Source organism: Perognathus longimembris, chromosome 12, assembly GCF_023159225.1.
Source record: "Perognathus longimembris pacificus isolate PPM17 chromosome 12, ASM2315922v1, whole genome shotgun sequence".
Lineage (NCBI taxonomy): Eukaryota > Metazoa > Chordata > Mammalia > Rodentia > Heteromyidae > Perognathus > Perognathus longimembris.
This window is the reverse complement of record NC_063172.1, coordinates 15,349,233-15,375,221: the sequence shown is the minus strand read 5'-3', so window position 1 is coordinate 15,375,221 and position 25,989 is coordinate 15,349,233. Positions and strand designations below refer to the sequence as shown.

The following is a 25,989-nucleotide window of genomic DNA, read 5'->3' as shown; positions in this document are numbered from 1 at the left end:
TAGAAAACGGCCAGAAATGGCGCTGTGGCTCAAGCGGCAGAGTGCTAGCCTTGAGCAAAAGGAAGCCAGGGACAGTGCTCAGGCCCTGAGTTCAAGGCCCAGGACTGGCAAAAAAAAAAAAAAAAGAATGAAAAATGAAAAAGGAAGGAAAGAAGGAAAAAGGAAGGAAATAAATAATTATGTGGCATTCCAACATGCAGGTTCAGGTACTTTGAAATACTTGGACGAGAGAGAGAGAGCGAGAGCGCAAAAAGAGAGCGAGTGCTCTGTTTACCTCCAAAAGGTCCTATCTTTAAATACTAGCCTAGAATTCACCATCTGAATTTGGGAAGGGAAGAGGGGAGATAAGCACTCAGTCGACTCAGTCTACTTAAGCTTTTTGTTTTTGAGACAGTCTCAATGTATAGTCAGTATGGAGCCTTTCAGAAAGGTATACAGGGCTGGGAATATGGCCTAGTTAGTGTAAGAGTGCTTGCCTCATATAGAAAGGTATAGAGTGGTCCTAACTAGTACAGATTTTAATAACTTCCTTCCCGTCCTCCCTTCCTTCTCTCTCTCATTCCTTCCCTCCCTCTCTTCCTTTCTTAACTTTTTCAGAGCAGGGAATCCAAGCCAGGACCTTGAACACATTAGACAAAGTTCTCTATCACTGAACTATACCCCTAACTCTGTAACTTCTTTTTCAATATGGCTGACTTGAAATGGTAGACTTTTAGATTGCATTTCTAGGAGGTTTTTTTTTTCCTTCCTAATTACCAGGAGGAAATGCATCTCATTATCTTCTTATAATTTACATTGATAGCAGCACGTACAGCTACATCTGTCTGTCTGACACCTTTCTTGTGATACTTCACAGGAACCTATGCTGTAGGATTTCAAATGAGCTGTTTTCCTTTTGTGTGGCTTGGCTTTATTTTTCTCCCACCTTTCTTTGTTCCTCCAGGCTGATGAGCCCTGAAAACACACTTCTACAGCCCCGAGAAGAGGAAGGAGTCAAGTATGAGCGTACTTTCATGGCATCAGAATTCTTGGACTGGCTGGTTCAGGAAGGCGAGGCCACAACAAGGCAAGAGGCAGAACAGCTTTGCCATCGACTTATGGACCATGGTATCATACAGCATGGTGAGTGTACTGGTCACCATTTGCTGCAGTAACAAATAGCCCTGTAATCCTTTGGCTTACAGCAGCAAGCACCTCTTTCTTACTTGTGGGTCATTGACACCTCTGTTTGGATGCAGTTTGCCTTGTTTCCAAGCTGAGACTCAAGTTCAGGTCTGCACTTTGAGCTTTCTCATCCTGGAACCCGGGCTAAGGTGATATAATGGTTTTATAGATGTTTCACTAGAAGTTAGTGAACAGATGTGATGATGGAACATCACAACTCTTTATCCAACCAGTCAAAGCAATTTATCTAGTCAAGTCCTGCTTAGGAAATAGATTCCCTGGGAGGAGTAAGTGAAAATTCCCCCCACCATGATATAAGCTGCCAAAATGAAAAGTCAAATCAAAAAGGACTTCGTAGAACTTTGACTTTCATTATAGGGTTGAATCATAATGATGCAGTATAATTCACTGGTTAAGAATTGTTCTAATTATCTTTTGTTGCATAACCACTTCCTTAATACTTCATGTAGAAACATATACAAAAACCTAATGGTATAAAACAGTTAATCTACCCACACAACTTGTACAATTGGAAGTCTCATCCAGAGGCCCAGCCCCCCCCAGGGATTCCAAGATGTCAGGTTTGGCCACTCCCCCACTATGACAGAAAGACCAATCAGTAGTGGGAAGGGCAGAAAAGGGAGAGTTACTGTGTGGCAGAAGCACACGCAGTGGGAAGGTGAATATGAGACAAGATGCAAAGTAGCTATTTCAACTTGTCTTTCCGATATAGTAATGAGATTTACGTTTAAACAGAGAAAGAATTGGGGCAGACAGAGAGACGTATGCATAATTAAATAGTCCCAAGCAAAGTCTGGCCTGGTTGATTGTCCTCCTGATTTTGGTTCCAGAGAACCAAAAAGGGTATTGCTGCCATCCGTTTAGGGTTCCTGTGAGATGATTATTATTGATCCTGGGTGCAGCCTCTTCAGTTTAAGTTATTGACTTCATTCAGGGGTAGTCTGCCTTTTGGGATAATGCTGTTCTATTCTGGGGTGAGACCCACGATCACCAGTTATTTCAGTGAGGGAGAGACTCAGTAAAAGAGACAGATCTAAAATGGAGGGAGAGAGTGTCAAGCTTTTCTACTGCTTTATTTGTGGTTGTTGCCATTACTGGGGTTTGAACCTGGGGCCTTATGCTCCTGCTTGGGCTTCTTTGCAGGTCTGCCACTCTACCACTAGGCCATTCCTACAGTCCAGCATTTTGCTGGTTAATTGGAAGATCAGGTCTTACAGACTTTTGTGCCCAGACTGGCTTTGAACCGTGATCCTCACATGTCAGCCTCCTGAATAGGTACATTTATAGGTGTGAACCACCAGCATTCACTAGGAGCAGATATCCTTACTCTGTCCACTTTACAGGCTAGGAAATGAAGGCACCAAGAGGTTAAGTAATTTGAGACCACTCAGGAAGTAATATAATCAAAATAGATCTTAGTACTGGTAAGTGTGAACTTGGACTTGGTTAGGGTGGCTGAGGTTTTCCTGCATATATTCAGGTTAGAAGTTATTCTGTCATCTTGGCTATAGACAGGAAGTCAGATGATAACAAGTTCTCTGAGAAAACCAACTGCTAGCACTATGATTCACTGACTCCTCCTACAGAAGAGAAGAAGGAGGAGGCCATAAATTATTTTCAAATGACTTCTAAGCAATAAGTAATTACACCTCAATTACGTATAATTTTATAATGCTATAAACACAAGGGCCATCAAGGTCCAATGTAAAGGGTAAAATGAAGACCTTATTAATAGCAAGTCTTAACCACAGAAGAATGTTTTTCATGCGTTTAGGAAGATTCACTCTTCTATATATAGACACTGAGGTTTCCAAGAGAACGCCATTTTCTCAGCACAGCAATCCATTGATGGTAACTAACTTAGAGTTAGAAAAATGTGACCCCCACAAAGTGAGTTAGAGCTCTGGGTAAATACTGCCCTAAGCAAAGCTTTCGATTCTCTGGCTAATAATTAGCTTCAGAGGTTAAACATTAAACAATGTTAACCAGTAGGCTAAAACAGAAGGTTTCAGGAAAGAAAAAAAAGTGGCTTCCTAGATTGAACTCCGGAGGTGTAAAAGTCTGTTTCTCTGATAAAATCCTTACTAGCTTTGTCTGTGGATAGGGAATAATATGTTTCCTTCAGGGCACAGTCTGTTAGAGCAATTAGCTTACATGCATATTTATGTACATGTGTCTGTGTGTGTATGTGTGTAAACTCATATGCATAGAGATTGACCACATATGTACTATTTATCTAATGTTTTTTAATGCATTGATAGTTATCATACAATAGGGTCTGGACTTCATAGATCTTAATATATTGGATAGGTAATATGTATGAGCGTCATACATGATTTACATATTGTATATATGATCTTATCAAATCCTTGCAGCAATCCACTGACATTGGTGTTATTATACAGGGAAGAAATCTGAGATTCAAATCCTTAAAGATACTTTCCCAGGGTTGCCTAGCTAGCCACTAGCTTCGTAGGCTTAGTACCTTGGAAAGAAGTTTGTCTGGTACTATTTGCAGCTGGCACAATGGCACCAGGAGTGATTACAGGAAAATGGAGATTTAGACACCCACCCACCCCCTCCATCATTATCTGAATAACTGTGTCTATCTCTTGTTTTCCCATCCCTCATAGTTGGGGCGGGGGTTGTAATTAGAATCCCATCTTGAAGAGCTTCCCTCAAATTCTTCAACTACATATATAGTATTATACTAAAAGAATTCACCATATTCTTATACACAGAAGGATCAACAAGAGAACACACACATACACACACATACACACACACACACATACATACACACGCACACATCAGATCCAGGCACAGCTTCCTTCTACAGCAGCTCTGAACTGGCTCCTTCCTCCATCAGTGATGCCCACTAGCCTAAGTTCAGTGTCTGTGCAGAGAAGCTCTGTGGAGACTCCGAGCCCAAGGGTTTCGCTGCAGACTGTTCTTGTGGACACACTGCCCGCAGTGCAGAGTCTCCATAAGAAGGTAGATATTCTCCGGAAAAGTCACTGTGTCCGAGCAAACCACATGGGAAGGCTGATGCAGGACAGTACTTCAGGTGGGCTGAGAGAACCTTCCAACAGCCAACTTCCCAGACAGTAGCCACAGGCCATCCCTGAAGGCAGGACTTGTGTCATGTCTGGGCTTTAATGGTTACTCTTTCCTATACAGAAGTCAGTCAGATGGCTGAATTCTGAAAGCTTCAGGGCAGAAGCATTCAGCAGAACATCTCACTTTGGTTGCTGTCCTTTGCTAGCTATTGTAACATGACCTAGCCACCTCTAAAATCATCGTGAACATTTAGAAACCCCCTTTTCCCCCGCCAGCCACCACTGTAACACACGGTCCTGTGATTTGTTTATTCCCCTCAATAAGGAGTCAAGTGTCAGAGTCATTCTCATTGTGAAACAAGGTTAAGGTGGTTGCTGGCAATGAGAGTGGCTAAGTGGTTAATTCAAGATTCAAATCAAGCCAGTCTAGCTGGAGAGCCTGCTGCTTCACCACTAAAATAAACCGGATGCTAATTATCAGCCCCACTAGACTAAGAAAACCATCCATTTATATTGCAGCAGCTCTCAGGCTGGCAGATGTTGTCAGTGTAAAAAAAAAAAAAAAAAGCCAGTCCATAAAATCTGCAAGATTTGCTTTCCCCAAGCAGTGAGCAAGTGCTTCAGATTTTTGTGCAACCTTACAAGTGGGATGATCCCCTTCGTTGCGCACATTCAGTGTTTTCCCCCAGCTGCCTTCACTGGTGTCCAACTATGTAAGCCTTAAGTGGGGGGAGATGGAAACCAGATAATCATGTGGGTAAATTGCTCCCAGCTGCAGCAGCTGACCCCTGGTAACAAGGCTACTTCGGCCTCGCCTGGGCCAGCTAGTTGCTTGGAATAGCTATGATCAGAGCACACAACCATGTCCACACTTAATAAAGCCCTCTTTCTTTTCCTTTTGTTTGAAATAGATACTTACATTCCATTTTCAGCACACAAAGCAGTTTTACACATAGGATTTTTTTTTACAGTCTTTCCCAGCTGCCCCAGGGTAGTTAGAACTATCCCATCTACTACTGGTTCACAGTGGCTGAGACACAGGCTCAGAGAGCCAAGAAGAACTTGAGAGGCTATAGATGCCACTCCCAGTAGGAACTGATGGGATCTTTCCAGTAATTGAGGTCATTGGCACAGTCCACCTATGTCTAGAATGGCTGAGAGGAACTTTATTAATTAGTTAATTAATTTAAAAGAAAGACAGCAGTGACAGTAAGGAGGGAAAGGAAAGGAGGGAGGGAGGGAGGGAGGGAGGGAGGGAGGGAAGAAGGAAGGAAGGAAGGAAGGAAGGAAGGAAGGAAGGAAGGAAGGAAGGAAGGAAGGAAGGAAGGAAGGAAGGAAGGAAGGAAGGAATATTGTGGTACATATATGTAATCCCAGCACTTGGGAGGAGGTAAGTCAGGAAGATCACAAGTTCCAAGCCAGCCTGGGCAATTTAGTGAGTTCCAGGCTAGATTGTGAAACCTTATCTCAAACAAAACAGAACAACAAACAAAAGCTGAGTAGGATATTTTCTTACCCTATTTTCAATATATAAGATTTCAAATATATAAGCTTATTTTTAAATTTTTAAACATTTAACTGTTACCATTAACGTAGTAATCCTACATAATTAAAAATTAGCTATTTTGAACAATACTACAATAACCATAGGCAAGCAGGCATGTCTTTTGCCTGTTGACTTCATTCCCTTCTGCTATATACACAAGAACGGGATAGCTGGGCTATATGGTAGTTCTGGTTTTAGTTGCTTTTTTTCTTCCTTTTTTTTTTCTTCCTTATCCAATACCAAGAAATGAATATTATTAGGTTTTTGAGACTCTTCCACACAGATTGCCATAGTAGCTGCACCAATTTATATCCCAACAACAGCTACAAGGTTCCTTTTTTTCTGTATCCTGACCAACTTGTATTTTTTTAAAATAATAGCTATTAGAATTACAATGAGATACAATGGTATCTCATGATAGTTTTGATTTGCATGTCTCTGATGACCAACAATACTGACATTTTTCATATATTTGTTGAGCATTTTTGTTTTTGTTGTTCTGCAACATGTATTTAGAGGAGTTGCCCTTTTTGTGTCAGATTTTTTTTTTTTTTTAGTTCTTTGTAAGTACAATCTTCTCATTGGCCAGACTCTTATTATACTTTTTAACTGTCTCAATTTAGACTCTCAGGGAATTTTCCCACTGTGTTCTCTTCCAGGCTCTGCCTCTGTTTTCCCTTTTATTATAGCTGCATTCAGAACAAGAAGAAAAAGAGATGCAGCCAGAACAGTGTTGTAATGTAAATACCAGGGAGCAAGGTGGCTCGATCAGGTCATGTGCTAAGAAGTTGGCACACATTAGACTGTTGATCTTTAGTTAAAGAAAAACAGACCTATAGCAACAGCAGCCCTTGATCTTATTTTTTTCAAAGTATGAGAATAAGGAAAGGTGTCTCATGTAGTGTAATTTTCCAAAAGAAGAGTGTCACTCACATGGGATGGTAGCTTGAATATTTCTATCCTTTTTTTTTTTTTTTTTTTTTTTTTTTTTTTTTGCCAGTCCAGGGGCTTGGACTCAAGGCCTGAGCACTGGCTTCTCTTTGCTCAAGGCTAGCACTCTGCCACTTGAGCCACAGCGCCACCTGTGGCCGTTTTCTGTATATGTGGTGCTGGGGAATTGAACCCAGGGCTTCATGTATGTGAGGCAAGCACTCTTGCCACTAGGCCATATTCCCAGTCCTGTATCCTTCTTGACATTAGGATTACTTTGTCCAGTGTGGTTTGGGAACGTGGACCCCTGTGATGTGTAGTGCTCAGGTGGCCCAAACATGCCCTTTTATAAGGGTCTGAGTAAGTCTTAAGACACAACAAGCACATTGATCTCTATGCAATTGAATTATATTGGCCCTTTCCATTCGTGGGTTCTGCATCCATGGATTCAACCAATGAATGCTGCAAAATCCTATGGGGGGTGGGGGTGGGGGGAGGAAACATTATGTAGAGCTGGGTGCTGGTGGCTCATGCTTGAAGTCCTAGCTACTCAGGAGGCTAAGATGAGAGGATTGTGGTTCAGAGCCAGCCCAGGCAGGAAAATTTGTGAGACTCTTATCTCCAATTAAGCACCCAGAAAACCGGAAGTAGAGCGGTGACTCAAAGAGGTAGAGGTCTAGACTTGAGCAAATGAGCTCAGGGACAGCATCCAGGCCCTGAGATCAAGCCCCAGTACCAAGAAAAAAAAAATAAAAAACATTGCACAGGTAATGAACACATACAGGTTGTTGTTCTTTTTCCTATGCAGTATAACAATGATTTACTTCCTATTTACATTGCATTAGGTATTATGAGCAATCTAGAGACAATGTAAACTGTATGGGAAGATAGACACAAGTTAGCTGCCAATGCCACATCATTTTAGATGAGGGACTTGAGTATCCATAGGTATTGGTGAGGGGGAAAGAGGAGTTCTGGAATCAATCTCAACCCTCAGAGATACCAAGGAAGACTATATGTTGGAAGTATTTAGTCTTCTATTAAGTGCCCAGCTTGGCTTCCCTTGTAGTACTTAGTAGCATGTGTAGGCTGGGTCTTAGGTTTATTAGAAGAGCACTCCAGGATCTCCAGCATAGAACAGAGGAGGTAGTAGAGATCTGCCCTTCCCCTCTCCTCCTGGTCAAGGGGTACCCAGGTGGTGTTTACCTCCAGTTGCTGATGGGACTTGCCTTTGACTACTTGACTCAATGTGGGGGAAAAGGGGAGGAAGCTTGAGAACAGTGAGACAAAAAGTTGGGAGCTTTTCCTGCCAGGATTGAATTGTTTCTATTCTCATGGCATCCTGGGTCAATTTTCTCCCACCCTTCTGTGAATTTGAAACAGCTCTTTGTGCCAGCTTCTCCCTGTGCTGGGAGACTGGGGGCTCTGGATGGGGGTCCTGTTTGGGATGCAGGTTCCCCTTGAGCAGATATAGGGTGGTTAGCAGACCTAGCCATGTCTTTCTTATTGCTTTGAGCTTTCTCGTGGTTCTTCCTCTAGAAATCCCTCCACTGGCTTCTCATGGCTCTTGACTCTGAGTCCTTTACTATGAGAACTCCCTTTCTCGTAGGTAATTACTCCTGCCTCAGTACATCTGGGCTGTCTTTTTTGTTTGAATCTATAGGTTTTTTTTTTTAAGAAAAACTTCTTTCTACTTTCCTATCCCCTCCCCCCTGCCTGTCCCCACGCCAGCCAAGAATAAAGTTAAGTGTACAAATACACTGGAGTGATTGCTACGGATACGACTGGCCATATGTAAACTCATGAGAATGGCTTTGGGAGAATTAAAGTTGAACTCATGGACTTTTCTCCCTGGGCTGGCTTTGAAACTTGATCGTCTAGATGTTAGCCTCCAGAGTAGCTAGGATTCACCCCATTTCAAGTGCTCAGCTACATGTGGCTAGAAGCCATCTTTGAGAGCCCACCCAGCTCTAGACCTTTAGAAGTCAGCACAGGCAGGGCGATATATTGGGAATGGGCTTCTCATTTTTCAGGCCCTTATCTCAGCAACCTTTGTTCTGTATGACTGTGATTCCAGACATCTATTTTTCAGGGCCAGTTGAGACACCTAAAGACTGGGTATAGCAGCCACAGCAAATCCTCTCCTTCCTTAGCATAAGAATGTCACAGTCATGTCTTCTTTCTTTCCCATTTATTTTGGTGAGAAAACAAGCACAAAAGGACACTGTACCAGTCAGAGATAAAAATAGGACTAGAGTATCTGACTATGGAGTCCAAGGTCTGAGCCTTTGGTCTTCACTGTCTGAGAAGCAATTGTGTGTTGGGGGGGGGGGGGAAAGGGGGAGCTGGGGCTTGACCTCGAGGCCTGGATGCTGTCCCTTAGCTTTTTTGCTCAAGGCTGGGGCTCTACCACTTGAACCACTGCTCTTCTTACAGCTCTTCTCCCCATCCCCCGCCCTCAGGCTGAGGATACCACTGGAGGTTCTTCCTCTGAGCTAAATCCCCAACCCATACTTCTAGCTTTTTGGTGGTTAATTGGAGATAAGAGTCTCTTGGACCTCCTGCCCCAGGCTGGATTCAAAATACAATCCTCAGATCTCAGATACTGGTTCCCAGCCTGAGAAGCAATTTTTATACTTGTTTGGCTCTTATAAAGAACAGAGACAATGTCCCATGGAACTGCCAGTGTGTGTCTTTCAGGCTGTATTTACATCCAATTCTCTATTGCCATTTATTATGTAGAGCCTGTTGAGGGAGGTCTATTTGCAGCTTTAGTTTTATGCTTTCTTAATTTGTTTTTGTTCCTTTGGCAGTGCTAGGGATAGAACCCAGGGCAAGTATACACTGGAAAGTGCTCTTAGCACTGAACCACAGCTCAGCCCAGTGTGTGTGTATGTGTGTGTATACATACATATATATGTGTGTGTGTGTGTATTTATTTGTTAAACTCAACACTGAGGTGCTTTGAAGAGGCCTTTGGATTTATACCAACAATTCCTAAAGATCTAGACTAGAGTTAGCAGATTCCATTCGTTCAATTATGTACCTAATGCATTCCATTTGCTGGAAAAATCACTTTTGCTTTTGGATCTCTTTGTCCTTAACAGCAACTCTGGGCTCTGAAAAACAACCCATTTCTGAAAAACTGACCTTTATTATCACTAATAAGAAAGGCTGATAGTATTTGGAGTGCACACAGCTATTACTTAGTGATGTATAGAGAAAAATAACACATAGTTTGACTCTCTCTCTCTCTCTCTCTCTCTCTCTCTCTCACCTTTTTGTTTCTGGCAGTAGAACATGAAGCAGCAGGAACCTGTATAATCACAAAAGCCATGTTTTGATTTTCTTCCTTTCTGTGATCTTTGCTAAAGTTACTTCTCATCCTTTTTTTCCCCCATGTTCTCTACTGCCTTCAGTCAATTAAGAAAGCCTAAATGTGCAATAACTTGGTACATGTAAAGTGCTTTGTTTTAGCAATATTGTCTGGTAGGACTGTATTCTCTAAAATCAATTTCCTGCTTTCACATCCTCTCCTTAATGTTGTCAGTGCTGAGGAAGTAATTATTTTAGCCTGTGACTCACTGTTGTTATGCCTTTGGAGAGTTTTGTATCTCAAGTACTTAGCCTTGTCCTTATGTGGGGTAGACACTCAAAAACAATTACTTCATCTTCTTGAATCAAGGACTTGTGCTGGTTTGGGAAATGGGTCCTTCAACTACTGTCTGCCCATAATGGGGTACAAAGTAAGCACTTAGGACTTGAGGAACAGCCAAGGTTTTCTGTAAAGAATAACATTCTGTTGGGTGGCAGTGGCTCACAGTCATAATAATCCTAGCTATTGAGGATGCTGAGATCTGAGGATCTCAGTTCAAAGCCAAGCCAGGCAGGAAAGTCCACTAAGTCTCTTATTTCCAATTAGCCACCAAAAGCCTAGATTGGAGCTGTGGCTCAAGTGGTTGAGCATAAAAGCTAAAGGCTGCTAAGTGCCTAGAACCTGAGTTCAAGCCCCAAGGCACACGAAAAAGGAAAAAGAAAACCTTTCTGTTGTAATTCATTTTCTGTCTGTGAGACTCATATCTCTAATTAACTACCAGAAAAGCCAGAAGTGTAGACATGACTCAAGAGGTAGAGGGCCAGCCTTTCGTGAAAAAGCTAAGCAAGAATGTGAGGCCCTAAGTTCAAGCCCTGGTATTGGCACACACACACACAAAAGAAAGTATGGACATCAATAGGAGATCTTTCTTCTTCTCATATACTAGGCATACTAGCCTTGTTTTCTTCCCTATTTAAGTCCTCTTTTTACTCTGTTAAACTGTGATCCCAAATCCAAGACCATCTTTTTCAAGTGTTCGGATGCTGTGCCACACAGAGAACAGCTGCTATCTGCAACCCCTCCCGGTGACTACTGTACTGCTGGATTTCATTGGCTCTTACCTCAGTGATTACTGTAAGGCTGTATTTCATTGGCTGTTGCGTCATGCACATTGTGGCATACCTCTTCCCAGCCAACGGGTCAAGGGTGAATGAAAGTATGTGACCTTCTACCTTTCCACTAGATAAGTAGCCCAAAGTGCCTTTTGCTATTCAGCCCAACTTGTAGAGCTCAAGATGGTAAGTTTTTAGATAATAAGCTTCTTTTATTTCTACGTCTGCTAAAATTGTCCTAATAATTGATAAGGAAAGATAGGAAGCCATATTACACGCACACACACACACACACACACACACACACACAGTATTGTTACCATTATTTTGGTAGACAAAGTGGCATAGTTCTTGTGCCTTCTGAAAACTGAAGCTACATAGTAAATAGGGATCCATTTTTTTTCTCTACTGAACTGTGAGTTTAGTACTTAGAGAGCCTCCAAGTTTCTAAGCAACAAAACCCTCTCTATTTACATAGCCCCATTTATCTGGCTGCTTTTCCTTGATGCCTGCTTTTCCTATATTAATCCCTTTTAATACCAAGCATGTCAGTCCCCTAGAAAAATCTCAACAAAGCAAAAAGGAAGGCTTGGATATTCCTCCATATTATAAATGGAGTGATTAAAACATTGTTAATTTTTAGGCTAGGAGTGTGTGTAGCTTGGTGGACTCAGGCCGGCTTAGCCTGTGGGAGACCCTGGATTTCGATCTATCATCACAAAAGGAAAGAAAAAGGGAGATATGGATGGAGCATGCCTGTAATCCTAAACTATTCATAAGGCTGAGACCTGGAGGACTGAGGTTCAAAGCAGCTGGGACAAGAAAGTTCATAAGACTCCATCTGCAATTAAGAATGGCTGGAAACCTAGCTCAAGCTGGAGCACCAGCCAAGAGTGACCAAGCTCAGGGCAAGGCTCCTGTGCTCAAACCCCAGTGCCACAAAGGAAAGGAGGGAGGCAGGGAGGGAGGGGCTAAGGATATAGCTCAGTGGTAGAGTATTTACCTAGCGTGTGCAAGGCCCAAAGTCTGACACCCCCCAATAGAGCAAAAACAAAACAAAATGACCAGCTTGCATATACAGCCAAGTATTTATAATTTAAATATAGAAAATGGTACATTAAAGGGTAGGAAGAATTAATTTTTCTTTTTTTGAGAAAGACTATTACATTTAGCTTTGATTTCTTGTTAGTCTACTTAATGCAATTTATTGCTATAAGAGAAATTTTTGGGGTTTTTTTGTGCCAGTAGTACTGAGACGTGAACTTGGGGCTTCTCACTCTCCCTTGGCTTTGTCCACATATAGCTGGTGCTCTAACACTTAACCGTGCCTTCAGTTCCAGCATTTTTGCTAGTTAACTGGAGATAAAAGATTCATGGATTTGTCTGCTTAGGCTGGCTTTGAACCCAAATCCTTGGATTACATGCAGGAGCCTCTGGTGCCTGGCTTTACACATACCCAAACACACAGATACACACACAATTTACTATACTTAAGCAGGTGTACAAAGGGGTTTCAGTTCAACATTGACATTCTTAATGTAGTTACTTCTAAAAAGGTTCTATGTGTTAACACACTTTATTTCTTGCTTTCCTTAAACTTCAGAAATGTAAGTATCTTCCATGGGTTGTTGTTTTTTAATTAAATTTGCTTTTTATTAAACTCTCTAGTTAAGAGTTCACATTCTTCATGGGTGAAAGGTAACAGCAGTGCTCATGAAAGGCCAAAGTGTGCTCTGAAAGAAGAACCAAAACAGACAGAGGCAATGGGTTCTGCGTAGGATCTTACACGAGCTGAGACAAGGAACACTAACGAAAGTCAGGTGCCCTGGCAACTCTCTTACATAAATCATATTTCTTCTTGATATAGAAACTAAAAGAAACCATAGTGAGGTGAAAGGTTTACTTCACTCAACTAACAAACGTGGCAGAGTTGAGGTGGAGACTCAGATTGTCTGACTCTAAAACCTCTGCTTTTCATTGCAAGATACTATTTTCGTGTGTGTGTGTGTGTGTGTGTGTGTGTGTGTACGTGTGTGTACGTGTGTGTACGTGCCAGTACTGAGGCTTGCACTCAGGGCTTTTTACTCTCACTTGGCACTTTCACCCAAGACTGGCACTTTACCCCATGAACCACACCTTCAGTTCTGTATTCTTGCTGGTAAGTTGGAGATGAGAATATCATGGAGTTTTGTTTCTTGTGCGGCTTCAAACCCCAACTCTCAGATCTCAGACTCCTGAGTACCTAGGATTATAGGCACAAGTCTCCAGTACCCAGCTGTGAAGTATCTTTATTTGCCAGTCCTGGGGCTTGGATTCAGGGCCTGAGCATTGTCCCTGAGCTTCTTTTTGCTCAAGGCTAGCATTTTCCCCACTTGAGCCACAGCGCCACATCAGGCCTTTTTTGTTTATGTGGTACTGAGGAATCAAACCCAGGGCTTCATGCATGTTAGGCAAGCACTCTACACTCAGCCACATTCCCAGCCCCTGAACTATCATTTTCTAAAGTTACGTGGCATGAGTTTTCAATGAAACCCTAGATTGTTTTGCTTTTATATAAAATGGTGTCTCTTTTATTGGACTATGGAATTGGTCAACTTCCCAATGAGCAGACAAATTTGTCTTCTCCCTGATGCTAAGATAGAAGGATGCAGCACTCACCTGTTCCTCGTGTGTAGAAGAAATGGGTTGAACGTGATATATTGATGCCATACTATGGCTGACTACCCAAACCTGGGTGCTTGAATGGCTTTTAGAGAAAAGGTCTTACTATGTAGATCAAGCTGGACAGGAATTTGCTACATAGATCAAGTTGCCTTCCAATTCTTTCATCAAGTTTTGAAGCCACAATTATCTACTTTACACTTAGAATTGTACACAACACACACACATTCACGGTATGAGCAGGCACAAGGGTTCACACCTGTACTTCTAGCTACTCAGGATGCTGAGATCTGAGGATCACTGTTGGAAGCCAGCCCAGGAAGAAACTCTGTGAGGTGCTTATCTCCAATTAATCAGCAAAAAGCTACAAGTGGAGCTTTGGCTCAAGTGGTGGAGTGCCAGCCTTTAGCAAAAAGGCAAGGGCCAGTGCTGAGGCCCTGAGTTCAAGCCTCAGTACCATCACCAAAACCACATAACAAACAAAAGCAACAACAGCAACAAAAAATGTGAAGATGGTGCCTGCTACATTAAACTCTTAATGAGAAAGCAGAAGAGGCAGGTGATACGTGTGTTTGTCCCCCTATTCTGAGAAGAAATCGACTGGGTTTTTGGGTGAACTTCTTTCCACAGAGGGGGAGGGTGGCTGTTCCTGAGGCTTTAAAATGGAAGTCAATCCTTAGAAACTGAAATGGGACGTTAAATGTAATGTTGTAAAATTGAATTCTCATCAGCTGAATGGCAGAGCGCAATCAACAAATGGCAGTGGCAATAAAAACAAGGGTGGTTGTAAAATAATAAAAGCATAATTTATTGAGTGTTTTCAATCTGTTTTTCATTATGTAATAAGTAAAAGCTATTTTAATTTAACCCTATATCTTACCACCAGTTTTGGCTATAGGTGGTCTAAAGCTGAGGAGGCAGAGGGTGGAGGCTGGTTATGACTTAAACTCTGGGTTGGTAATTAAAGCTAGTGGAGACCCAGGTAGGTTAGCGGTAGATTTTCTACTTCAATTAGAAATGTTTCGTTTTAGCTAGACACAATGGTGCATGCCTTTAATCCTAACTACTTAAAAGGCCGAGGCAGGAGGATGTTGAGTTCAAAGCCAGCCTGAGCTACATAGTAAGACTGTTTGTCTGTTTCTCTCAAGGCCAGTCTGAGATATGTGGTAAAACTCTTGTCTCTCTAGCTCTCTCTATATATTACATAATATTGTTTTTACTACATATAGTATATGATATTATATATATTTTTTCCCTTGAAGTTCTAATGATCCAATACTTCCTAGGAAACTATTCTATATTGAGCTATTTCCCTAGCAATAAAAATACTTTCAGTGTGCTTTTATATATTATGGTATTTCTTATATTCATACTGCTTTTCTGGACTTAACTTACATCATAGCCAATATTTTATGCAATTTGAGATGCCAAGACATGCAACAGGTGTTAATAAATGTATACAGAGTACTTTTTTTGCAGGTTGTAACTTCAGATACCCTTGCCAAAGTATCCTTAAGAATTTTTTTATATTTGTATATTCAGAAAAGATAGCCAGAGGGGCTGGGGATATAGCCTAGTGGCAAGAGTGCCTGCCTCGGATACACGAGGCCCTAGGTTCGATTCCCCAGCACCACATATACAGAAAACGGCCAGAAGCGGCGCTGTGGCTCAAGTGGCAGAGTGCTAGTAGCCTTGAGCGGGAAGAAGCCAGGGACAGTGCTCAGGCCCTGAGTCCAAGGCCCAGGACTGGCCAAAAAAAAAAAAAAAAAAAAAAAAAAGAAAAGATAGCCAGAAAAATTAAAAAAAAAAAACTTATCCACAAAATTTCATTGTAGTGTTATTGACTATAGTAGCATCTTAAATTTATGTAACAATCCAACTATTCTCAAGGAAGCCAGGGTTTAAAAGAAAGGAAGGGAGAGCCAATAACTGTAACTATCACATCCCAATGTAATTGGCTCATTTTTTGGTCCAGATTGCATTAGGTAAAGCACTTTGTGAATCCAAGAATGGATTGTTTACTAAGAAAAGGCAGAACTACCGCTGAGTTAAGTATGTTTGTCTTTAAAGCCAACATTATTCATTTGGCCAACGTGAAGAGTTTATTTCTACTTGAAGACTGTGAGTCACCTTAATGAATCATTAAGTTAAATGTTAATGGTCCGTTGTACTCTACTTTTATGGGAACTCCAAATTCTGAAACTCCAATAAAATACCTTATAAATGTCAAGTATCTTAAGAATTGGCGGGGCTGGGGATATGGCCTAGTGGCAAGAATGCTTGCCTTGTATACATGAAGCCCTCAGTTCGATTCCCCAGCACCACATATACAGAATACAGCCAGAAATGGCGCTGTGGCTCAAGTGACAGAGTGCTAGCCTTGAGCAAAAAGAAGCCAGGGACAGTGCTCAGGCCCTGAGTCCAAGGCCCAGGACTGGCCAAAAAAAAAAAAAAAAGAATTGGCACTGTTTGGTTTTTTTTTTTTGTTGTTGTTGTTGTTGCTTAAGTCAGGATTTCATTGTGGAGCCCAAGCTGGCCTCAATCTTGCCATACTCTGCTTCTACCTTCCAGTGCTAGGATTACAGGCATGCACCACCAGGCCTGTCTATTGGCAGTCGATTTAAAGGTGCTAGTAAATTATTGTTCATTTTGTAAATTTTCCATTCTGTGATCTCCACTTAATCCTCAAAATTAATGTAACCAGAAGAATTATGCATTAACAAAAGTGCATGAGTACAATTACAACCTTAGGCTACATTTGTTGGTGTTGACCTCAGAAGGATGTAATGTTTGGGAAATGCCAAAGCAGGCTGTGAATTGGTTAATGTTACAAATAAAGGGGTAAACATGATTTGTAACAGTACTGCATATTATTTCCCTTGTTAGTTTATTGAATATTGAATCTCATCCAAATAAAGGAAGTTACCAATAATGAATATTTTTCATTTCTACTTTGCCTACCATTTCATAAAATATTGGACAGTATTGTCAGCCTACTCAGTACGTGTTACATGGCTGAATGACAGAAAAGTAGCTGTAGTATAATTTATCCTTGAATAAACATTCATTCACTCATTAAGCATCAAACTCTGAATGACATCAGCGGGATCACACAGATTCCATTTCTTCTTCTTCCTTTTTTTTTTTTTGTCAGCCCTGGGGCTTGAACTCATGGCCTGAGCACTGTCCCTGGCTTCTTTCTACTCAAGGCTAGCACTCTGCTACTTGAGCCACAGCACCACTTCTGGCCTTTTTCTATATATGTGGTGCTGAGGAATCAAACCCAGGGCTTCATGTATAGGAGGTAAGCCCACTTGCCACTAGGCCATATTCCCAGCCCCACAGATTCCATTTCTATAATGTCCTCAGAATGATAGCATTTTCCCCTCCATGACGTAGGTGTTTTCTTTTTTAATTTTTGTTTTTGATTTCCCCCTGTGGGCATATGTTCTTCTTTTCCCCCCTATGATATATGTTTTTATTACTCTTCCCCTATGGCATATGATTTATTTTTCCCCATGTCATATGTTTTTATTTGTATTTTTCTCAGAATGATAACATTTTAGAAACAGACAGGATAGCATGGTCACCAGACCTTCAGAACTTACAGGAAGAGGCCGTCGTGGGGCCTCCTTTGTCATGAGGGGACAGTTCTATGTCTTGATTATTATGGTGGCCACACAAATGTTAAATGTGTTAAAGTAGCATCTATTCATACACAATCACACACGTGCTCCTGCATGCATGACTAAGTATGTCTAGAAACTGGTGCCTCTGAGTAAGCTGTGTAGAGGAGTGTCAGGCTCCTGGAGTGGTCTCGTACTCTAGCAGTTGATGTAAGATGGCTCCATTGTGGGAATCTGAGTGAAGGACACACGGAAAGACCCCATACTCTTTGTTATTATTGATTATTTTAAATGAGTTTGCCACATATTTTGTGCACTATACAACTCATCTATTTAAAATGTGTTTATATTCAGTGGTTTTAGCATATTCACAGAGTGTGATCCTCATAACAGGAAATTTTAGAACATTTCCATCACTTCAGGAAAAAAAAAACACCAAAACCACACTTGAGCTAACATCTCCGTAGATCCTCTTGATCCTAGCAGAGGAAAAACAAAACAAACAACAAACAAAATCAGCCAATATACTCTGTCTCTAGAGATTTTCATATTCCAGACATTTTATATGGATGGAATTGTATAATGCATGTTGTCTGTCTTATTTATTTTTACAACTCTCTGTGAATCTATAATTATTTCAAAATAAAAAAGTTGGAAAAAGAAAAGAAAAAAGCTAGTATCCGTGGCTCACGCCAGTGATCCTAACTACTGAGGTTACCTCCAATTAACCACCAAGGAGCTGGAAGTGGAAATGTGGCTCAAGTGCTAAAGTACCAGCCTTGTGAAAAAGCTAAGGGCCAATGTTCAGGGCCAAGTTCAGGCCCTAAGTTCAAGCTCCAAAACTAGAACACAGACACACACACACACACACACACACACACACACACACACACAGAGTACTAGGACTATAACTCAGTAACAGAGCATCTTCTTGGCATTTACAAGGCTCTGGGTTTGATCCACAGCACCACACACACATTAAAAAAAAACAATGTTTAGCCAGGTGCTGGTGGCTCACACCTATAATCCTAGCTACTCAGGAGGCAGATATCTGAGGATCTCGGTTCAAAGCCAGCCTGAGCAGAAAAGTCTCTGTGAGACTCTTTATTTCCAATTAACCACTTAAAAACTGGAAGTGGGGCTGTGGCTCAAGTGGCAGAGCACTAGCCTTGAGCACAAAGAGGCCCAGGGACGGTGCCCAGGCCCTGAGTTCAAGCCTACAACCAGCAAAAATAAAAACACAAAACAGTGTTTAATAAAAATGAAATTGAGCTGTTGCTGTGTCACACACTGCTGGAATCACCTAATGCAATAGAAGCCATGACCACTTGGTGTTTAAGGGGTGACGAGGAGAGAGAGGACTCAGTGTACTAAGCGCTCTGTGGGGGAAAAGATGGGCCCATAGGAAACAAGGGGAGTATATAACGCAGGTTGCAGGTGAGGGAAGTTCCCAGAGGAATCGGTGAGCATATTTTTAGTGCCTGATACATGGAAAGAATGTGGGACCACGTGGGGGCAGAGCACAAACCCACGTGGCATCTATAGAGCTAAAACTCTTTCTCAAGACTTTTGCCCCTGTTGGCCGCAGTCCCCTGAATGCAATACTGGGTTCGCAGGATGCCAGACATTCCTCCTCTGTCATTTCTTGTCCTCAGTGTCCAACAAGCACCCGTTTGTGGACAGCAACCTTCTCTACCAGTTCCGAATGAATTTCCGTCGGAGGCGAAGACTGATGGAGCTGCTCAATGAGAAGTCTCCCTCCTCCCAGGAGGCCCATGACAGTCCCTTCTGCCTGAGGAAGCAGAGCCATGACAATCGGAAACCCACCAGCTTTATGTCAGGTATGCCAGGCCCAGGGTGGATGTGCCTTGGTGAAATTCTGTTCTCCTGCAAAATTTTTGCTGTAATTAAGAAGTTTCTGCTTTTGAAAAGTCATTCTTGGGCAGCCAACTTAAATGTCATGTGGTCATGATGAAATTATGCACTTGAAGTATAGACAACCCTTCAAGGGCTCATTCCTGCTTTCTCTACTTTGGTTTATTTGCTGGTACAGGGGTTTCAGTTCAGGTCCTCCAGCCTGCTTGCTTACAGCTGGTGTTATACCTTTGAGTTGCACCTCCAGCATGGGTTTTTTTTTTGTTTGTTTGTTTTGGCCAGTCCTGGGCCTTGGACTCAGGGCCTGAGCACTGTCCCTGGCTTCTTTTTGCTCAAGGCTAGCACTCTGCCACTTGAGCCACAGTGCCACTTCTGGCCATTTTCTGTATATGTGATGCTGGGGAATTGAACCCAGGGCCTCATGTATACGAGGCAAGCACTCTTGCCACTAGGCCATATCCCCAGCCCCTCCAGCATGGCTTTTTTTGATGGTTCTTTTGGAGATGGAATTTAGTGACATCTGCTTGGGCTAGCCTTCTGGATGTGAGCCTCTGAGTATCTAGGATTATAGGTGTGAGCCATTGGTACCTAGTTTGTTTGTTTGCGTATGAGACTGGTTCTCACTATAGAACCTTAGCTGGTCTTGAAGTTGCTGTATACTCCAGTTATGATCTTACTGTCTCAGCCTCCTCAGTGCTAGGATTGTAGGCAAGTACCCCCAAACCACATTTACAATGTATATAATCTACAGTGATTTAGTTTTCTAAATAGTAACTTTGAAAGGCCTGGGGATCAATAAAGATCCGCTGCAGGTGTGAATATCAACTGAAAGGCAGCCAAACATGAATCCATCAGCTGCAGATGATTGACATAGAGTTTTGTTGTTGTTGGGTTTTTTTGCCAGTCCTGGGCTTGGACTCAGTGCCTGAGCACTGTCCCTGGCTTCTTTTTGCTCAAGGCTAGCACTCTACCACTTGAGCCACAGCACCACTTCTGGCCGTTTTCTATATATGTGGTGCTGGGGAATTGAACCCAGGGCTTCTTGTATACAAGGCAAGCACTCTTGCCACTAGGCCATATTCCCAGCCCTGAAATAGAGTATTAAAAAAAGACACAGGGTGCTTGCTGTTTGCTCACACCTGTAATCCTAACTACTCAGGAGGCTGTGATCTGAAGATCCAGGCTCACAGCCAGCCTGGGCAGGAAAGTCCCCAGATTCTTTTGTCCAACTAACCACTAGAAAACCAGAAGTGGAGCTGTGGCTCAAGTAAGTAGAGCACTGGCCTTGAGCAAAAAGAGCTCAGGGGCAGCACCCAGGCTTTGAGTTCAAGCCCCATGACCTACACCCCTCCCCCACATAAAAAGAAGAAAGAAAGAAAAACTACTTTGAAAAGAAGAGGAGCTCATAAAGCAGCAGCGTATGGTTCTAGATGTAAGGACAATAGCTGCATGTCCACAGTTAGTGCTCATGAGTCCCCAGTGCTGGTGATTGACAGGCACAGAGGTAACTTCACTAACTCAGAAGGGGGAAACTTGAGGCAAGTGTCTTTCTGTATAAGAGGGTAAGATGGCCAGGTGTGGGTCACACGCCTGTCATCTCAGCATTTGGGAGGCAGAATCCAAAGGTTCACCTGTTCAATGCCAGTCTAGACTTCACAGGAAGGCCTTTCTCCAAAAGAAACAAGGAAGGAAAGAAAAGGAGGAAAGAAGAGAGGGAGGGAGGTGGGAGAGGTGTGAGGGTGGAGAAAGGGAGAGAAAAACAGGTGCAGTGGTGCATAATGTAACCATGCACTCAGAAGACAGAGGCTGGAGGATCTTAAGTTCAAGACCAGCCTACTCTACATAGCAAGACAGCCTTAAAATACCAGAGAGAGAGAGGAGAGAGAGAGAGAGAGAGAGAGAGAGAGAGAGAGAGAGAGAGAATCAGTTGGAGAGAATCAATAAGAGAGCTACTTGAAAGTGATATTTTCAACGCCTCTGAAAACTTGGAATTGAGTCAAAGAATTTGTTGTCTTCGGGTTAGGAGTGCCAAACTAAACCCAGCATGAAATGAAAATGTCACCTTTTGGTAAATAGAAACTGACAATAAGAACACTTATAAACTCCACATAATGAGACATTTGTATGTCCAGGCACTAGGAACAGGTTGGCTGCATGAATCTTCTCATTTATTTCTTAACCCTAAGAGAAAGGATTTTTCATATCTCCCTTTTACAGGGAGAAGCAAAAAGCAGAGAGCAGTTGAAAAGCTTCCCCCAGGTTCGAAGGGGTGGATGGAGCTAGAGCTCACCAGCTCTATCATTCTCTTAATGCCCACTTCATGCCCCTCTCCTAAACCCTATTCCTCATACACATATTCCTCAACACAAAGCTGAGCTGGAGGAGAGAATGAAGCAAGAGCTACAAGGAGAAAATAAAAAAAAATAGCCAAAGGTCAGCACCGCAAGCCTATGCTCCAAGGTCAACATAGCCAAGCCTAGAGGACACACGGAACTGTGTGTTTCCTTAAGACTATCGTCTTCTGAAACACAGCGTAGCTATTTCCTTTCTCACTAGCATGGAGGTTTACCTGGTTCTTGAGGTGGTCCAATCAACCTGAACAGATGGGGGAGAGGATAAAGTAACTGACACCCCATAATGCCAGCAGTGGGTTGTTTGTTTCTCATGTTTCAGAAGGCACTGGACAGAACTTTCTCTATAGTTCCTTTTGTGTCCTTATCCACATTCCCTGTGAGACAGCATGCCTTCTCTGTGGCAGGGAGAACTGACTCAGAAAATTGAAGACACTGCTTTATGCAACACTTTGAATGCCTCAATAGGTGCTCTGTATTTTAAGTTCCATCTTCCATGACGTTGAATGGATAATAGTTTAATAAAAATCAGGAGGCACTCCCCATCATTGTTAATTCATTACGTGTAGAGCCACTATTTGGAGTGGAATCTGGGAGAGAATGCTTTGATTGGGTAGTTCTTTGTTTGAGGATACTGGGATTTAAACTCAGGGCCTTAGCACCTGCTAGGTGTGCTTGAAACCACGTGAGCCATACCCCCAGCCCGTTTTGCCTTAGGATCGCATATTTTTGGCCTGATCCCCACTTCCTGAGTAGCTAGAATTGCAAGCAGAAGCTGCTGTCTGTGCCTAGTCAGGTTTTGTAGTTCTTTCTTTGTTTTGTTTTTGTTGTTTGTTTTTGGTTTGCTTCTGGTCCTGGGGCTTGATCTTAGGACCTGTGTGCTGTCCCTGAGCTTTGTTTTGCTCAAGACTATTGCTCTACCACTTGAGCCACGTCTCTACTTCTGGCATTTGGGGGTAGTTAGTTGGAAATAAGAGTCTCACAGACTTTCCTGTCCAGGCGGACACGGAACTTTGATCCTCAGATCTCAGCCTCCCGAGTTAGCTAGTATTACAGGCATGAACCACTGGTGCCCAGCGGTAGTTCTTGAAATAATATTGTGTGTTCAGATACTTTATGTAATTTTCTCCTTACACCAATCCTGTAAGATAATATTATCCTCACCTTATAGTTAGGGAAATGGAGGCTGAGAGAAGTGAAAAGAATGACCCAAATGGGCATTGTAAGTGACACAGATGCGCCTCAGATACTTGTTTTCCAGTGACTTGTTTTGCTGCCCCAGGCAGCCAAAAGCCCTGGAGCTCCAGGAATGAAGGCTTTCTCCTGTTTACTAACTCTGTTCGTTTCCTGCGCTGCAGTCAGCCCCAGCAAGGAGATCAAGATCGTGTCCGCGGTGCGGAGGAGCAGCATGAGCAGCTGTGGCAGCAGCGGCTACTTCAGCAGCAGCCCGACCCTCAGCAGCAGCCCCCCTGTGCTCTGCAACCCCAAGTCTGGTGAGCACGCCGAGGGTCGCCATGTTCCTGGGTGCGGGTGTGGTGCATGCTGGGAAACAGACTCTGAGCTGGAAAGAATCTGAGAGTGTGCTCTGGGGAAGAAGTAGGGCCCAGCAGAGGGGGAGAGTCGCCTGAAATGAAGTCTCAAGGAAGGCTTCCATTGACCTAGAACTGGTGGGTCTGCAGTTGGATGGATTCAGCTGGGCCTTTATCCTAACCTGTGGCCTTGTTTGTGGCTGGTTGCTCCTGAGAGGAGTACATGACGTCAGTTAAGAGAGTACTCTTCCAAGAGATGGTTCCCCAATCACCAGAGGCCTGTCTACTATTAGCTCTGTCAGAGGAGTCTCTTAGTCCTCAAAGACGTTTGGGCAGTGTGTTCACCACAGCAGGAGACATAATTCCCGCCCCCCCTCACGCTGTGAGAAATGCCAAGATCCACCAGGGCCTAGCACTCCTGAGGAAGAAAGAAGGCAGGCCTGCAAACCTACCTGTCTCTCTGACTCCTTTATTCATGGCCTCCACGGCCGTCATACTCCAGTTAAAGAAAGAAAAAGAAAAGAAAAACTAGGCTCCAAGATTGCTGATGAATTTGGTCTAACAAACAATCATAGTACATTGTGTACATGCACAGAAATGTTCCAAGTGATGTATGTTAGTCAGCCAGGCACCGTGGCTCATGCCTGTACTCCTAGCTATCGGGAGGCTGAGATTTGAGTATCACAGTTCCATGCCAGCTTAGGCAGAAAATTCTGTAAGTTTCTTATCTCCAAACCAACAACAAGCTCAAAGTGGAAAGATGGTATAAACAAATGGAAAAGCTAAGGAAGAACACAAGGCCTTGAGTTCAAGCCTTTATAAAGGCTGTTGTTTTGTTTTTCTTTGCTCACTCCCCTTTCCCCTACCTCTCTAAGCAAGATTGTGGGCTGCTTGCTGATATTTACTTGCTGTCATAAACTGTGATGGTTACACAAGGTGTTCAGGGTGTTGAGTGTTTGTCAGCTGAATGGGGGCCAGAGGGCCGCGGGTGGGCTTGTTGCTAACACTGTGTCTGTCTCTCAGTGCTGAAGAGACCCATCACATCTGAGGAGCTCCTGACTCCGGGGGCTCCGTACGCAAGGAAGACATTCACGGTAAGGTGGCTCCTTTCCTCTGTTCATTCTTCTGCACCTCAGTGTGACCATGTATCAGCTTGTGGACTGAATTGGAAAATGCTCCTTTATGTTTCATTTTGTCTTTAACATTCTTGTAAGGTTGGCTTCTTGACTTTAAGGCTCTAAAATACAAGACTTGTTATTCATATAATACCTTTTCAAAGCAGATTTTCTCTATGCACTTATTCTAATGAAACTACAGATTTTTAAGGCAAAAGGTAATACAAACAATGCCAAGAGCCTCTGTATTATAGTCAATCCTAAAAACGATTTAAGAGCCTGAAAGTAGAGACCATTTGCTCACGCCTGAAATCCTAACTATTCAAGAGGCTGAGATCTGAGGATAGTGGTTTGAAGCCAGCCTGGGCAGAAAAGTCCATGAGACTCTTAGCACCAATTAACCAGCAAAAAGCTGCAAGTGTAAGTGTGGCGCAAGTGTAAGTGTGGCGCAAGTGTGGAAGAATGCCAGCCTTGAATGAAAAAGCCAAGCAAGAGCACAGGAGCACAAGACCCTGTGTTCAAGCAAGCCCCCAGTACTAGCACCAAAAACAAAAGTCCTAAAGTAGAGAAACTGTGGGAGAAGTGGTTCCTTTGTAAATAGGTTTGCACGCATTGAGGTCTAAGGGCTTCTGACTTAGGAACCCCACAGGACTGAGAACAGTTCCTTAAAAGCTTTCTCTGCCTCTCACAAGTCTGTCTGATTTCCTTTAAACGGATTCTGAATGTTCTTGTGCACATCACCTCCTCCATTTCCCTTCTTTTGGAGGCTCCTCTCAGGCTCCGGGCATCCACTCTCTCTTTAAAGTTTGTCTTCTCTTTCCTGCTAACTTCTGCCTGTTCCTTCAGGGGAGAGAAATCTTTCTGCGCTCCTTCATGCTATGAACATTTGTTGAGGGCTTTTTCCTGTGCTGAGTAAGCACAGAGGAGATAATGTAAGAAAGGTGTGATAAAATGTGTGTAGCAGGGCAAAAGGTAAGCCATACATTTGGAAATGAAATGAGGATGGATTGATTCATAACATCAGACCCTAAGATCACTGAAGTGCCTCAAAGTCTTGAGAACTCCCATTTTCATTCCTGCTTGTCTTTGGTCTCTGGCTTTGAAAGGAGAGTTGCTTGTACGGTGAAAGCATTTGTGTTCAGCTCTTTGTTTCAATGCCAGCATCACTGGTAACTGATTGTGAGTGTGTCTCGTTTCATTTGGCATGGGCATTGCGAGCAGGTCTGGGAACTGCCCTGATGCCTAACTGCCAATTCTAATGAATGATTCCATAAGGAAAAAAGAGACACTCCTCAATTCCAAACAACTTTTGGATCAGAGTCTAGTTGTAAAATATGAACCTTATGTACTTTTTCACTTTCTTTTCTTGGTAGAGGAAAAAATATATTTTAGAAGGCCACATTTGCTAGGCACCAGTTGCTTATGCCTATAATCCTAGTGGTTTAGGAGACTGAGATCCGAAGATGACAGTTCAAAGCCAACCCAGGCAGGAAAGTCTGTGAGACTCTTTTTTTTTTTTTTTTTTTTTTTTTTTGCCAGCCCTGGAGCTTGAACTCAGAGCCTGGGCACTGTCTCTGACCTTCTTTTGCTCAAGGCTAGCACTCTACCACTTGAGCCACAGTGATACTTCTAGCTTTTTCTGTTTATGTGACACTGAGGAATTGATTCTAGGGCTTCATGCATG

At 42.8% G+C, this 25,989-nt stretch overlaps 1 protein-coding gene across 1 annotated transcript in view; it reads left to right on the top strand.

The window, feature by feature from the left end:
• Deptor (DEP domain containing MTOR interacting protein) overlaps positions 1-25,989 on the top strand; it is a 113,465-nt gene that overhangs the window by 58,461 nt on the left and 29,015 nt on the right. Inside the window, exons 4-7 of the mRNA XM_048359155.1 lie at positions 944-1,122; positions 19,091-19,276; positions 23,020-23,154; positions 24,214-24,284. Coding sequence (XP_048215112.1) covers positions 944-1,122; positions 19,091-19,276; positions 23,020-23,154; positions 24,214-24,284 — 571 coding nt within the window. The remainder of the gene's footprint in view (positions 1-943; positions 1,123-19,090; positions 19,277-23,019; positions 23,155-24,213; positions 24,285-25,989) is intronic.